Genomic DNA, 17,240 nt, shown 5'->3' on the forward strand with positions numbered 1-17,240 from the left:
GACATCAGGGGGACATCAGGGGGACACGGGGACAGTGAGGGGACGTGGGGACATCAGGGGGACATCAGGGGGACATGGGGACAGTGAGGGGACGTGGGGACATCGGAGACGGTGAGGTGACAGCATGGGGACGTTGTGGGGACAGTGTGGGGACATGGGGACAATGGGGACAGTGAGGGGACATCAGGGGGACATGGGGACACGAAGTGAGGGGACGTGGGGACATCAGGGGGACACGGGGACATCCGGGGAATATGGAACAGATTGGGGACACAGGGATAAAGGGGGACACAGGGGACACCGGGGGGACATTGGGGACACAAAGATGAGTTTGGTTCCCCCTCCACCACCTTGTCCCCAGCGTGTCCCATGTCCCACATGCCAATGTCCCCATGTCCCCAACATGCCACCATGTCCCAGTGTCCCCATATCCCGCACATCCCCAATGTCCCCATGTCCCCGATGTCCCCCAGTGTCCCCAAATGTCCCCAAATGTCCCCAAGGTCCTCACATCTCCCCATGTCCCCCATGTCCCCAAATGTCCCCAAGGTCCTCACATCTCTCCATGTCCCCCAGCGTCCCCAAATGTCCCCAAATGTCCCCAAGGTCCTCACATCCCCCCATGTCCTCCAGTGTCCCCAAATGTCCCCAAATGTCCCCATTGTCCTCACATCTCCCCATGTCCCCCAGTGTCCCCAAATGTCCCCAAATGTCCCCAAGGTCCTCACATCTCCCCATGTCCCCATGTCCCCATATCCCCACACCCCCCCAACACTGTGCACATCCCCAAGCCCCCATGTCCCCGATGTCCCCAAATGTCCCCAAATGTCCCCAAGTCCCCCACACCCGAAATGTCCCCAGTGTCCCCAAAGTCCCCAAATGTCCCCAAATGTCCCCATTGTCCTCACATCTCCCCATGTCCCCCAGCGTCCCCAAATGTCCTCAGTGTCCCCAAGGTCCTCACATCTCCCCATGTCCCCAGTGTCCCCAAATGTCCCCAAGGTCCTCACATCTCCCCATGTCCCCAGTGTCCCCATATCCCCACACATCCCCAAGCCCCCATGTCCCTGATGTCCCCAAATGTCCTCAATGTCCCCAAGTCCCCCACACCCCAAACGTCCTCAGTGTCCCCAAAGTCCCCCAAGTCCCCAATGTCCCCATCATGTCCCCATGTCCCCACACCCCCCCAACACCCTGCACATCCCCAACCCCCCATGTCCCTGATGTCCCCAAATGTCCCCAGTGTCCCCAAGTCCCCCACACCCCAAACGTCCTCAATGTCCCCAAAGTCCCCCAAGTCCCCAAGTCCCCCATGTCCCCCCACGCCCCCGTGTCCCCTCACCTGCTTGGTGACGGGCGGCTTCATCCCGGCCACCGAGGCCTCCTTGGCCAGCGAGGGCTGGCGGGAGCGCGCCGGCCCGTAGGCGGGCTCGGGCGATGCCAGCAGGTTCCCGCTGGCCGGACGCGGCTTTTGGGGCACCCCCAGCGCCGAGGGACCCCCGGCCCCTTTCCCGGGCCGCGACCCCCGTGGGGTGGGCGGCGGGGGAGCCCCGATGGTGATCTGCGGTGGGGCCAGCGTGTCCTGGAGCGACAGCTGCCTGCGGCCGAAGTCGCCGCCCGGCCGGCCGAACTCGTCGCTGTAGCTGTGGCTGTGCGTGATGTGTTTTTGGGGAGGGCTCGCCAGCTCCTCGCTCTTGCTGTAACCGTGCAGCGGCGGCGGGGCGACGGCCCCGAAGTGTCCCCCGTCTCCGCCGCCCCCCTCGCCTCTCCCGCCGCTCCCTCCGCCGCCGTCGGGGCCGCGCAGGGGTCCGTCGGCGGCCAGGTGGAAGAGAGGGTTCTGGAAGGACAGCGGCACCCGCAGCTGCGGAGCCCCGGGCTCGGGCACCCCGAGGCGCGGCGGTGCCAGGCTGGACGCGCTGCCCTGCGAGAGGCGCCCGGGTCGCAGCCCACCCTGGCCGGCGGCCCCGGGGGTCGCGCCCCCGGCCAGCAGCTCGGCCGGCAGGCTGGGGATGCTGTCCACGCGTCCGTCCTGCAGGTCCAGCATGGACACGCTCTTGCCGACCCCCAGCGCGCCCCCGCGGCCGCCCTCGGGCTCGGTGAGGTCCGAGCTGCTGGTGCAGTAGGCGGGCGAGGAGCGGGCGAGCGGCGGGCGGCTCAGGACCAGCACCTCCGGAGGGCCCTTCTCCTGCGGCGGGGACGGCAGGCGGGGCACGTCCATGGAGCTGCGGGAGCGGTGGGGCACGGGGAGGGCGGGGTGGGATGTGGGTATGGGGTGGGATGTGGGGTGGGATGTGGGTACGGGGTGTGGGAACGGGGTGTGGATATGGGGGTGTGGGGTATGGGGTACAGGGATGTGGGGTGGGATGTGGGGTGGGATGTGGGGTGGGATGTGGGGTACGGGGTTGTGGGGTACAGGGATGTGGGGAATGGGGTGTGGGGTGGGATGTGGGTATGGGGGTGTGGGTGTGTGGGTGTGGGGCACGGGGGTGTGGGATGGGATGTGGGGTGGGATGTGGGGAACGGGGTGTGGGTACGTGGGTGTGGGTATGGGGTGTGGGAACGGGGGTGTGGGTACAGGGGTGTGGGGTGGGATGTGGGTATGGGGGTGTGGGTATGGGGCGTGGGTATGGGATGTGGGGAACGGGGATGTGGGTATGGGGTGTGGGTATGGGGTGTGGGGTACAGGGATATGGGGTGGGATGTGGGGTATGGGGTTGTGGGGAATGGGGTGTGGGGTGGGATGTGGGGTGGGATGTGGGGTACGGGGTTGTGGGGTACAGGTATGTGGGGTGGGATGTGGGGTGGGATGTGGGGCACGGGGTGTGGGATGTGGGGATGTGGGGTGGGATGTGGGGTACAGAGTGTGGGTATGGGGGTGTGGGGTACAGGGGTGTGGGTATGGGGTGTGGGTATGGGGTGTGGGGTACAGGGATATGGGGTGGGATGTGGGGTACGGGGTGTGGGATGTGGGGATGCGAGATAAGGAGATGTGGGGTATGGGGAGATGGGATGGGAATATGGGATGGGAATACGGGATGGGAATATGGGATGGGAATATGGGATGGGAATATGGGATGGGAATATGGGATGGGGAGATGGGATGGGAATATGGGATGGGGAGATGGGATGGGAATACGGGATGGGAATACGGGATGGGAATATGGGATGGGAATACGGGATGGGAATATGGGATGGGAATACGGGATGGGAATATGGGATGGGAATATGGAATGGGAATATGGGATGGGAATATGGGATGGGGAGATGGGATGGGAATATGGGATGGGGAGATGGGATGGGGAGATGGGATGGGAATACGGGATGGGAATATGGGATGGGAATATGGAATGGGAATATGGGATGGGAATACGGGATGGGAATACGGGATGGGAATATGGGATGGGGAGATGGGATGGGAATACGGGATGGGGAGATGGGATGGGGAGATGGGATGGGAATACGGGATGGGAATATGGGATGGGAATACGGGATGGGAATACGGGATGGGAATATGGGATGGGAATACGGGATGGGAATACGGGATGGGAATATGGGATGGGAATACGGGATGGGAATACGGGATGGGAATACGGGATGGGAATACGGGATGAGGAGATGGTGAGGGATGGAGGGGACATGGGATGAGGGATAGGGGATGGAGGGATGGAGGATCCGGGATGGGGAACACACACGGCGTGCCGGCGGTTGGACACCGTCCCATATCCCAAATCCATCTCTGGAATCATCGTCCCTTGGCTGTCCCTGTCCCAGCCCATCCCTGCCTGTCCCACCCTGTCCCCATAGGAAACATTCCCGTCCCATCCCAAATGTTCCTGTCCCCATCCCAAACATTCCCATCCCAAACATTCCCGTCCCATCCCAAACATTCCCATCCCAAATGTTCCTGTCCCCATCCCAAACATTCCCATCCCAAACGTTCCTGTTCCCATCCCAAATGTTCCTGTCCTCATCCCAGACATTCCCATCCCATCCCAAATGTTCCTGTCCCCATCCCAAATGTTCCTGTGCCCATCCCAAACATTCCCGTCCCATCCCAAACATTCCCATCCCATCCCAGACATTCCTGTCCCCATCCCAAACATTCCCATCCCATCCCAAATGTTCCTGTCCCCATCCCAAACATTCCCATCCCAAACATTCCCGTCCCATCCCAAACATTCCCATCCCAAATGTTCCTGTCCCCATCCCAAACATTCCCATCCCAAACGTTCCTGTTCCCATCCCAAATGTTCCTGTCCCCATTGGAAACATTCCCGTCGCATCCCAAATGTTCCTGTCCCCATAGGAAACATTCCCGTCCCATCCCAAATGTTCCTGTCCCCATCCCAAACATTCCCATCCCAAACGTTCCTGTCTCCATAGGAAACATTCCCGTCCCATCCCAAATGTTCCTGTCCCCATAGGAAACATTCCCGTCCCATCCCAAATGTTCCTGTCCCCATCCCAGACGTTCCCGTCCCATCCCAAATGTTCCTGTCCCCATAGGAAACATTCCCATCGCATCCCAAATGTTCCCATTCCATCCCAAACATTCCCATCCCATCCCAAATGTTCCTGTCCCCATCCCAGACGTTCCCATCCCATCGCAAACATTCCCATCCCATCCCAAACATTCCCATCCGCATCCCAAACGTTCCTATCCCATCCCAAATGTTCCTGTCCCCATCCCGAACATTCCCATCCCATCCCAAACATTCCCATCCCATCCCATCCCAAATGTTCCTGTCCCCATCCCAAACATTCCCATCCCATCGCAAACATTCCCATCCCATCGCAAACATTCCCATCCCATCCCAAACATTCCCGTCCCATCCCAAACGTTCCCGTCCCATCCCAAATGTTCCTGTCCCCATCCCAAACATTCCCATCCCTTCCCAAATGTTCCTGTCCCCATCCCAAACGTTCCCATTCCATCCCAAACATTCCCATCCCATCCGAAATGTTCCTGTCCCCATCCCAGACGTTCCTGTCCCCATCCCAAACATTCCCATCTCCAACCCTGTGCCCATCCCTATCCCTGATCCCAGTTCAATCTCTGCCCCAATCCAAATCACCATCCCCATCCTGATCCCAAATCCCAAATCCCAAATCCCAAACCCCAATTCCCAAATCCCAAATCCCAAATCCCAAATCCCAAATCCCAAATCCCAATTCCCAATTCCCAGTTCCCAAATCCCAATTCCCAAATCCCAAACCCCAAACCCCAAATCCCAAATCCCAAATCCCAAATCCCAATTCCCAAATCCCAAATCCCAAATCCCAAATCCCAAATCCCAATTCCCAAATCCCAAATACCAAATCCCCAAATCCCCAAACCCCAAATCCCAAACCCCAAACCCCAAATCCCAATTCCCAATTCCCAAATCCCAAACCCCAATTCTCAAATCCCAAATCCCAAATCCCAAATACCAAATCTCAAACCCCAAATCCCAAACCCCAAACCCCAAATCCCAAATCTGAAACCCCAAATCACAAATCCCAAATCCCAATTCCCAATTCCCAAATCCCAAATCCCAATTCCCCAAATCTCAAACCCCAAATCTCAAACCCCAAATCCCAAATCTCAAACCCCAAACCCCAAATCCCAAATCCCAATTCCCAAATCCCAAATCCCAAATCCCCAAATCTCAAACCCCAAATCTCAAACCCCAAATCCCAAATCCCAAATCCCGAATCCCAAATCCCCAAATCCCAATTCCCAAATCCCAAATCCCAATTCCCAAATCCCAAATCCCCAAATCCCAAATCCCAAATCCCAATTCCCAATTCCCAAATCCCCAAACCCCAAATCCCAAATCCCAATTCCCAAATCCCAAATCCCAAACCCAAACCCCAAGCCCCGCCCCTCACCTGTTGAGCCCCCGGACCATGTAGGACTGGAGATCCACGGAGCTGTGGGCACAGGGACAGGTGAGACCCAGGTGAGACCTGGGGACACCTGGGACAGGTGAGGGGACACTGGGACAGGTGAGGGGACACTGGGACAGGTGAGGGGACACCAGGACAGGTGACACCCCCAGGTGAGACCTGGGGACACCTGGGACAGGTGAGGGGACACTGGGACAGGTGAGGGGACACTGGGACAGGTGACACCCCCAGGTGAGACCTGAGGGACACCGTGGAAGGACAGGAGACACCCCCAGGTGAGACCTGGGGGACACCTGGGACAGGTGAGGGGACACTGGGACAGGTGACACCCCCAGGTGAGACCTGGGACAGGTGAGGCCACCGGAAAAGGGACAGGTGACACCCCCAGGTGAGACCTGGGGGACACCATGGAAGGACAGGTGACACCCCCAGGGATACCTGGGACAGGTGAGGGCACCAGAAAAGGGACAGGTGACACCCCTGGGGGACACCGTGGAAGGACAGGTGACATCCCCAGGGACACCTGGGACAGGTGAGAGCACCGGAAAAGGGACAGGTGACATCCCCAGGGACACCTGGGACAGGTGAGGGCACCGGAAAAGGGACAGGTGACACCCCCAGGGATACCTGGGACAGGTGAGGCCCACCGGAAAAGGGACAGGTGACACCCCCAGGGACACCTGGGACAGGTGAGGGCACCGGAAAAGGGACAGGTGACACCCCCAGGGACACCTGGGACAGGTGAGGCCCACCGGAAAAGGGACAGGTGACACCCCCAGGTGAGACCCAGCAACGCCAGGTGACACTGGGGGTCGCACTGAAGGCCCCGCAGGTACCTGGGGCCACGGCGGTGACACGGGGGTGGGTGGGGGCAGCCCAGGTGAGACAGGGGACACCTCGCGCGGGGCGGGCGGGGCGCGCAGGTGCCTCACCTGTTGAGGTCGCGCACCAGGTAGGGCTGCAGGTCGGCCGAGGGCCCGCGCAGCACCAGCCCCTTGGGCGGCAGCCGCTCGCCCTGGCTCGGCTGCCGCTGCAGGTGAGGGTTGCGCAGCGCCACGCTGATGTCGGTCAGCAGCCGCGGCAGCGGGCCCAGCTTCAGCAGCGCCTCCTGCGGGCACAGGTGAGCGCACCTGAGAACACCTGGGTGCACCTGAGAGCACCTGGGAACACCTGAGAGCACCTGGGACCTCATCCCAATGACTGCAATGGGGCCCAGCTTCAGCAGCGCCTCCTGCGGGCACAGGTGAGCGCACCTGAGAACACCTGGGTGCACCTGAGAGCACCTGGGAACACCTGAGAGCACCTGGGACCTCATCCCAATGACTGCAATGGGGCCCAGCTTCAGCAGCGCCTCCTGCGGGCACAGGTGGGCGCACCTGAGCGCACCTGGGCACACCTGGGTGCACCTGAGCGCACCTGGGAACACCTGAGAACACCTGGGCACACCTGAGAGCACCTGGGACCTCATCCCAATGACTGCAATGGGGCCCAGCTTCAGCAGCGCCTCCTGCGGGCACAGGTGAGCGCACCTGAGCACACCTGGGAACACCTGAGAACACCTGGGAACACCTGAGAGCACCTGGGAACACCTGGGAACACCTGGGAACACCTGAGAGCACCTGGGAACACCTGGGAACACCTGGGTGCACCTGAGAGCACCTGAGCACACCTGAGAGCACCTGGGAACACCTGAGCACACCTGGGAACACCTGGGAGCACCTGAGCACACCTGGGAACACCTGGGAACACCTGGGAACACCTGAGAGCACCTGAGCGCACCTGGGAGCACCTGGGAGCACCTGGGTGCACCTGGGTGCACCTGGGAGCACCTGAGAGCACCTGGGACCTCATCCCAATGACTGCAATGGGGCCCGGCTTCAGCAGCGCCTCCTGCGGGCACAGGTGAGCGCACCTGAGCGCACCTGGGAACACCTGAGAACACCTGGGTGCACCTGGGAACACCTGGGTGCACCTGAGAGCACCTGGGAACACCTGGGAACACCTGGGTGCACCTGGGAGCACCTGGGACCTCATCCCAATGACTGCAATGGGGCCCAGCTTCAGCAGCGCCTCCTGCGGGCACAGGTGAGCACACCTGAGAACACCTGGGAACACCTGAGAACACCTGGGTGCACCTGAGAACACCTGGGTGCACCTGAGAGCACCTGGGAGCACCTGGGAGCACCTGAGAGCACCTGAGCACACCTGAGAGCACCTGGGTGCACCTGGGACCTCATCCCAATGACTGCAATGGGGCCCGGCTTCAGCAGCGCCTCCTGCGGGCACAGGTGAGCGCACCTGAGCACACCTGGGAACACCTGGGCACACCTGGGTGCACCTGAGCGCACCTGAGAACACCTGGGAGCACCTGAGCACACCTGGGAACACCTGGGAACACCTGGGTGCACCTGAGAGCACCTGAGAGCACCTGGGAACACCTGAGAGCACCTGGGAACACCTGAGAGCACCTGGGAACACCTGGGTGCACCTGAGAGCACCTGAGAGCACCTGGGCACACCTGAGAGCACCTGGGACCTCATCCCAATGACTGCAATGGGGCCCGGCTTCAGCAGCGCCTCCTGCGGGCACAGGTGAGCACACCTGAGCGCACCTGGGAACATCTGGGAACACCTGGGTGCACCTGGGCACACCTGGGCACACCTGGGACCTCATCCAGAGGTACCCCAATGACTGCAATAAGGCCCGGCTTCAGCAGCGCCTCCTGCGGGCACAGGTGAGGGCACCTGAGCACACCTGGGCACACCTGGGAGCACCTGGGCACACCTGGGAGCACCTGGGCACACCTGGGAACACCTGAGAGCACCTGGGTGCACCTGGGTGCACCTGAGAGCACCTGAGAGCACCTGGGAGTACCTGGGAGTACCTGGGCACACCTGAGCACACCTGGACACACCTGGGGAGCTCACCTGGGCAGGTGGGACCCCTGGGACCTCACCTGGGGGGACCCCCGGAAGCTCCTGTGGTGGGACGCTGGTGGGGGGACACCTGTGGAGGTTGGGGGGGGGTCACCCTGCCCATGACCACTGCACAGGTGAGGCTGGGCTGCACAGGTGAGCCTGTCACTGCACAGGTGAGGCTGTCACTGCACAGGTGAGGCTGTGGGTGCACAGGTGAGGCTGTGGGTGCACAGGTGAGCCTGTCACTGCACAGGTGAGGCTGTCACTGCACAGGTGAGGCTGTCACTGCACAGGTGAGGCTGGGCTGCACAGGTGAGCCTGTCACTGCACAGGTGAGCCTGTCACTGCACAGGTGAGGCTGTCACTGCACAGGTGAGGCCGTGGGTGCACAGGTGAGGCTGTCACTGCACAGGTGAGGCTGTCACTGCACAGGTGAGGCCGTGGGTGCACAGGTGAGCCTGTCACTGCACAGGTGAGGCTGTCACTGCACAGGTGAGGCCGTGGGTGCACAGGTGAGGCTGTCACTGCACAGGTGAGGCTGTCACTGCACAGGTGAGCCTGTCACTGCACAGGTGAGGCTGTGGGTGCACAGGTGAGCCTGTCACTGCACAGGTGAGGCTGTCACTGCACAGGTGAGGCCGTGGGTGCACAGGTGAGGCTGTCACTGCACAGGTGAGCCTGTCACTGCCCAGGTGAGCCTGTCACTGCACAGGTGAGCCTGTCACTCCCCAGGTGAGCCTGTCACTGCACAGGTGAGCCTGTCACTGCACAGGTGCGGCTGTCACTGCACAGGTGAGCCTGTCACTGCCCAGGTGAGCCTGTCACTCCCCAGGTGAGCCTGTCACTGCACAGGTGAGCCTGTCACTGCCCAGGTGAGCCTGTCACTCCCCAGGTGAGCCTGTCACTGCACAGGTGAGCCTGTCACTGCACAGGTGAGCCTGTCACTGCACAGGTGAGCCTGTCACTCCCCAGGTGAGCCTGTCACTGCACAGGTGAGCCTGTCACCGCACAGGTGAGGCCACGGTGGGCTCCCCAGGTGTGCCGCAGGTGTGGTACCTTGCTGAGCTGGCTCATGACCTCCCAGAGCAGCGCGTGCAGCGTGGACAGCTCGCGGCCCAGGTCGATGTAGCCCTCGAAGCTGGTGCTGTTGGTCAGCGTGTCCAGGTTGGAGATCTCGTAGAGGAACTGCTGCATGCTGGCCCACTCCAGCTCCAGGAACTCGTTCATGAACGCCATGTACTCCTCCTTGCTCCCGAACCTGCCACAGGTGCACCAGGTGAGGGCGGGGCCGGCGGTGGGGGGGACACGCCCAGCAGGTGGGCATCAGCAGGTGAGGGGTGGGAAGGGTGGGAAGGGGGTTTGTGCAACATCCATCATCACCTGTTGTCATGCATTGTCCACCAGCATCCATCCATCATCAGCCAACATCCATCCTCCATCATCAGCCAACATCCATCCATCCATCCATCATCCATCCATCCATCATCATCCATCATCCATCCATCATCCATCATCCATCCATCATCCATCCATCATCCATCCATCATCCATCATCCATCCATCATCAGCCAACATCCATCCATCATCCATCATCCATCCATCCATCATCCATCCATCCATCCATCATCCATCATCCATCCATCCATCCATCCATCCATCCATCCATCATCCATCATCCATCCATCCATCATCCATCATCCATCATCCATCCATCCATCCATCCATCATCCATCATCCATCCATCATCCATCATCCATCCATCATCCATCATCCATCCATCCATCCATCATCCATCCATCATCCATCCATCCATCCATCCATCATCCATCCATCATCCATCCATCATCCATCCATCATCCATCCATCATCCATCATCCATCCATCCATCCATCATCCATCCATCCATCATCAGCCAACATCCATCCATCATCCATTATCCATCCATCCATTATCCATCATCCATCCATCATCCATCCATCCATCCATCCATCATCCATCCATCATCCATCATCCATCATCCATCATCCATCATCCATCCATCCATCATCAGCCAACATCCATCCATCCATCATCCATCATCCATCCATCATCCATCATCCATCCATCATCCATCATCCATCCATCATCCATCATCCATCCATCATCCATCCATCATCCATCATCCATCCATCATCCATCCATCATCCATCCATCCATCATCAGCCAACATCCATCCATCATCCATCCATCCATCCATCATCCATCCATCATCCATCATCCATCCATCCATCCATCCATCATCCATCATCCATCATCCATCCATCCATCCATCATCCATCATCCATCCATCCATCCATCCATCATCCATCCATCATCCATCCATCATCCATCCATCCATCATCCATCCATCCACCATCCATCCATCATCCATCCATCCACCATCCATCCATCATCCATCCATCCATCATCCATCCATCATCCATCATCCATGCATCATCCATCATCCATCCATCCATCCACCATCCATCATCCATCCATCATCCATCCATCCACCATCCATCCATCATCCATCCATCCACCATCCATCCATCATCCATCCATCCATCCATCATCCATCATCCATCCATCCACCATCCATCCATCATCCATCCATCCATCCATCATCCATCCATCCATCCATCCATCATCCATCCATCATCCATCCATCCACCATCCATCCACCATCCATCATCCATCCATCCATCATCCATCATCCATCCATCCATCATCCATCCATCCATCATCCATCATCCATCCATCCATTATCCATCCATCCATCATCCATCATCCATCCATCCATCATCCATCATCCATCCATCCATCATCCATCCATCCATCATCCATCCATCATCCATCATCCATCCATCCATCCATCCATCATCCATCCATCATCCATCCATCATCCATCATCCATCATCCATCCATCCATCATCCATCATCCATCATCCATCCATCCATCCATCATCCATCATCCATCATCCATCATCCATCCATCATCCATCATCCATCATCCATCCATCATCCATCCATCATCCATCATCCATCATCCATCCATCCATCCATCCATCATCCATCCATCATCCATCCATCATCCATCCATCCATCCATCGTCCATCATCCATCATCCATCCATCATCCATCCATCATCCATCATCCATCATCCATCCATCCATCATCCATCATCCATCCATCCATCATCCATCCATTCATCATCCATCCATCCATCCATCCATCATCCATCATCCATCCATCATCCATCATCCATCCATCCATCATCCATCCATCATCCATCCATCCATCCATCATCCATCCATCATCCATCCATCATCCATCCATCATCCATCATCCATCATCCATCATCCATCCATCATCCATCATCCATCATCCATCCATCCATCCATCCATCATCCATCCATCATCCATCCATCCACCATCCATCCATCATCCATCCATCATCCATCATCCATCCATCGTCCATCATCCATCCATCCATCATCCATCCATCATCCATCCATCCATTCATCCATCCATCCACATCCATCCATCATCCATCCATCCATCATCCATCCATCATCCATTCATCATCCATCCATTATCCATCCATCATCCGTCCATCCATCATCCATCCATCATCAGCCAACATCCATCCATCATCCATCCATCATCCATCATCCATCCATCCATCATCCATCATCCATCCATCCATCATCCATCCATCATCCATCATCCATCCATCATCCATCCATCCATCCATCTATTCACCATCCATCATCCATCCATCCATCATCCATCATCCATCCCATCCATCCATCCATCATCCATCCATCCATCATCCATCCATCCATCATCATCCATCATCCATCCATCCATCATCCATCCATCCATCCATCATCCATCCATCCATCCATCATCCATCCATCTTTCCCTCCCCAAGCCCCCAGCCCCGTCCCTGCCGCCATCGCTGCCCTCACTTGGTGAAGTTGGCCAAGTTCTGGATGACCTTGGCAATGAGCGTCAACGAAGTTCTGGATGACCTTGGCAATGAGCGTCAACGTCCGCGCCGTCTGCTCGTCGGGGTACTCCTGCATGAGGCCGAAGAGGCTGGGGGACATCACGGCGGGGCACAGGAAGCGCAGGAAGAGCGAGGCGCTGATCAGGCGGTCGGCGATGTCCTCGCGCCCGCGCTCGGCGCAGCGCAGCCGCCACGAGGCGAACACCTCCTTCAGCTCCCGCGGGAACACGCTGCCGGCGGGACACCGTGGGACACGGTGGGACACGGACCCCGCGGACCTTCCCGGCCCGTCCCGCCGCGTCGCCGCGCTCACCAGTGCGAGTTGACCACCTTGCAGAGCGCCAGCTCGCAGCACATGCGCAGGTTGGCCTGGTGGTCGGCCAGAGTGGAGGCCGAGCACTTCATGGGGTCCACCTCGCAGTTTTCCTCCGACTCGTAGAGCGCCCGGATGAACTCGCCTGCGGCGTGGCGCGGGGACACCCGTGGGGACACCGAGGAGCAGGAGGAGAAGGGACCCGACCGTGTCATGGATGTGAGAATGGACCACCCAAAGATCTCATGATGGTGGTGATGGAACACGACCATGAGTGGGGACCATCCGATGATCTAATGGCCATGAGAGCTGACCACCCAAAGATCTCATGATGGTGGTGATGGAACCTGGCCATGAGTGGAGACAATCCAAGATCTCATGATGATGATGATGATGGAAATGGAACCTGGAACCAATGATTTAATGGGCATGAGTGGGGGCCACCAAACGATCTCATGATGGTGGTGATGGAACCTGGTCATCAGTGGAGACCACCCAACCATGTCATGACCACAAGAAGGGACCCAACCCTGTCATGGCCATGAAAAGTGACCACACAATGATTTCATGATGGTGGTGATACAACCTGGCTATGAGTGGGGACCACCCAAGATCTCATGATGACAATGGAAGTGGAAGCTGGGACCACCCAGTCATCTCATGGCCATGAGAAGGAACAACCCAACAATCTCACAATGGTGGTGATGGAACCTGGCTGTGAGTGGGGTTGACTCAACCCCTCACGTCCACAAGGGGCCACACAACCATGTCAGGACCATGAGAGGGACCACAATGTCTCATGGCCACAAGAAGAGACCACCCAACCATCTCATCGATGAAGGTGATGGAACTTGATTGTGAGTAGGAACCACCCAATCATCCCAGAACCATCTGATCGGGGACGTGGCCATGAAAAGAAGCTGCCCAATGATCTCATGGCCATGAGAAGGGACAACCCGACAATCTCATGGTGATGGTGATAGAACCAGGCTGTGAGGAGGGACCTCCCAAACATCTCATGACCGCAACAAGGGGCCACCCAACCACCTCATGACCACCTGTGGGACCACCCAATGACCTCATCATGGTGGTGATGGAACCTGACTGTGTGCAGGGACCTCCCAACCATCTCGTGACCATAACAAGGGCCTGCCCAACCATGTCATGGCCATGAGTAGAGACCACCCAAATATCTCATGGATGTGAGAAGGGACCACCCAAACATCTCACGAGGGTGGTGATGGAATCTGGTCATGTGTGGGACCTCCCCAAACAATGTCATGGCCATGAGTAGGGACCACCCAACCATGTAATGGCCATGAGCAGAGACACTCCAACAATCCCATGATGGTGGTGATGGAACCTGACTGTGAGTGGGCACCATCCAATGACATCATAGCCATGAGTGGGGACCACTCAAGGATGTCATGACCACAGGAAGGAGCCACCCAACCATATCATGGCCATAAATGGGGACCACCCAAAGATCACGTGGCCATGAGAAGGAACCACCCAACCATCTCATGGCTGTGAGTGGGACCACCCACCCTGCCAATGAGACCACGCCCCCACCGGCACCCCCTGGTGCTGCTGGAGCTCACCAATGGCGTCCTTGAGGTATTTCTGGCCGATGAGCTTCAGGTACTCCTCGATGGCTTTGGTGGCCAAGGTGTTCTCCCGGAAGATCAGGTGCTCCCGGTCCATGAAACGATCCACCTCCGTCATGGCCATGTCCGACAGAAAGTCCTGCCCATGACCATCAGCATGGCCCGGTGCCAGACGTCCCTCTGTCCCATCTCCATCATCCATCCATAAATCTTCCTCCATCTCCATCCTTCATTCCATCCACCATCCACCATCCATCCATCATCCATCCATCCATCCATCCATCCATCCATCATCCATCCATCCATCCATCCATTCATCATCCATCATCCATCCATCCATCATCCATCATCCATCCATCCATCCATCCATCCATCCATCCATCCATCCATCATCCATCATCCATCCATCCATCATCCATCATCCATCCATCATCCATCATCCATCCATCCATCATCCATCCATCCATCCATCCATTCACCATCCATCCATCATCCATCATCCATCCATCCATCCATCCATCCATCCATCATCCATCCATCCATCCATCCATCCATCCATCATCCATCATCCATCCATCCATCATCCACCCATCATCCATCCATCCATCATCCATCCATCCATCCATCATCCATCCATCATCCATCATCCATCCATCATCCATCCATCATCCATCATCCATCCACATCCATCCATCCATCCATCCATCATCCATCCATCATCCATCCATCCATCCATCCATCCATCATCCATCCATCCATCCATCCATCCATCATCCATCCATCCATCATCCATCATCCATCATCCTCCATCCATCCATCATCCTCCATCCATCCATCATCCATCCATCCATCATCCATCCATCCATCATCCATCCATCATCCATCATCCATCCATCCATCCATCCATCATCCATCCATCCATCATCCATCCATCCATCCATCCATCCATCCATCCATCCATCCATCATCCATCCATCCATCCACTCATCATCCATCCATCCATCCATCCATCATCCATCCATCAATCCCCCATCAATCCCCCATCCATTCACCATCCATCATCAATCCATCATCCATCTGTCCATCCATCATCCATCCATCCATCCATCATCCACCCATCCATCCATCCATCCATCCATCCATCATCCATCCATCATCCATCCATCCATCCATCCATCCATCCATCCATCATCCATCCATCCATCCATCATCCATCCATCCATCATCCATCATCCATCCACCATCCACCCCACCACCCCACCCTCCCCAAACCCCACCGTTCCACCCGCCGGTCCCACCTTGGCCTTGCCGGTGCTCTGCAGGATGTGCACCAGCGCGCAGGCCACCTCCTCCTTGCTCTTGACGCTGAGCACCGGCTCCAGCACGGCGCACAGCATGCGGTAGTTGTTGGTGACGTACTCGGCGAACTCCTTGTAGAGCTCCATGGGCAGGATGCTCATGGTCTGGAAGCGGCTCTTGACCCGCAGCGCCGGACAGCCGGCCTTGCTCTTGCTGCCGCTGGGTTGGCTCAGGGGGTACCACTGCTCGGCGAAGTGACGCCCGGTGACGCTGGCGATGGGGATGCTCACCATGCCCACGTAGTTGCTCTTGTCCTTCTTCCTCTTCTTGTCGGTGTCCTTGTAGAGGTGCAGGCGGATGGTGCGCACCGCCGGCAGGTTGTTGAACTCGAAGTGCTCGCCCCAGAAGACGTTGTCGGTGCGGGCCTTGCTGGTGGTGCGGGCGTACAGCATGTCGTCCAGGCACAGCTCGCAGTAGTAGCGCTTCTTGGGCGGCAGGTCGCGCGCCTCGATCACCCACAGCTTCAGCACGTTGTCCACGCGACGGCTGTTGTCCTGCGGGGCGGGGGGCCGGGGGTCAGCGCCCATGGACATCTCGTGGTCAGGACAGCGGCGGAGCGGCAATGCCCGTGGAGCAGCTCGGGACCGCAGCTGGGCTGGCCCTAGCCCGGCTGGATCAATGCCAGGTGGCCATCCCCCTTGCCACCAGGTGGTCATTGCCACCAGGTGGTCATTGCCACCAGGTGGTCATTAACACCAGGTGGTCATTAACACCAGGTGGTCATTGCCACCAGGCGGTCATTAACACCAGGTGGTCATTAACACCAGGTGATCATTAACACCAGGTGGTCAGTAACACCAGGTGATCAGTAACACCAGGAGGTCATTAACACCAGGTGGTCAGTAACACCAGGTGATCAGTAACACCAGGAGGTCATTAACACCAGGTGGTCATTGCCACCAGGCGGTCATTAACACCAGGTGGTCATTAACACCAGGCGATCATTAACACGAGGTGATCATTGCCACCAGGTGATCATTGCCACCAGGTGGTCATTGCCACCAGGTGATCATTGCCACCAGGTGATCATTAACACCAGGTGGTCATTGCCACCAGGTGGTCATTGCCACCAGGTGATCATTGCCACCAGGTGATCATTGCCACCAGGCGATCATTAACACCAG

General features: G+C 57.7%; 1 protein-coding gene across 19 annotated transcripts in view; it reads right to left on the reverse strand.

The window, feature by feature from the left end:
• SYNGAP1 (synaptic Ras GTPase activating protein 1) overlaps positions 1 to 17,240 on the reverse strand; it is a 59,425-nt gene that overhangs the window by 13,921 nt on the left and 28,264 nt on the right. For all 19 annotated transcript variants that reach the window (XM_077788987.1, XM_077788991.1, XM_077788981.1 and 16 more), the window contains 9 exons: positions 16,056 to 16,610; positions 14,752 to 14,896; positions 13,151 to 13,295; positions 12,860 to 13,067; positions 12,797 to 12,825; positions 9,864 to 10,065; positions 6,822 to 6,997; positions 5,872 to 5,913; positions 1,343 to 2,222 (listed from right to left, as the gene is read on the reverse strand). In XM_077788987.1, coding sequence (XP_077645113.1) covers positions 1,343 to 2,222; positions 5,872 to 5,913; positions 6,822 to 6,997; positions 9,864 to 10,065; positions 12,797 to 12,825; positions 12,860 to 13,067; positions 13,151 to 13,295; positions 14,752 to 14,896; positions 16,056 to 16,610 — 2,382 coding nt within the window. The remainder of the gene's footprint in view (positions 1 to 1,342; positions 2,223 to 5,871; positions 5,914 to 6,821; positions 6,998 to 9,863; positions 10,066 to 12,796; positions 12,826 to 12,859; positions 13,068 to 13,150; positions 13,296 to 14,751; positions 14,897 to 16,055; positions 16,611 to 17,240) is intronic.

The sequence above is a fragment of the Lonchura striata genome, chromosome 29 (genome assembly GCF_046129695.1).
Source record: "Lonchura striata isolate bLonStr1 chromosome 29, bLonStr1.mat, whole genome shotgun sequence".
Taxonomy (NCBI): Eukaryota; Metazoa; Chordata; class Aves; order Passeriformes; family Estrildidae; genus Lonchura; species Lonchura striata.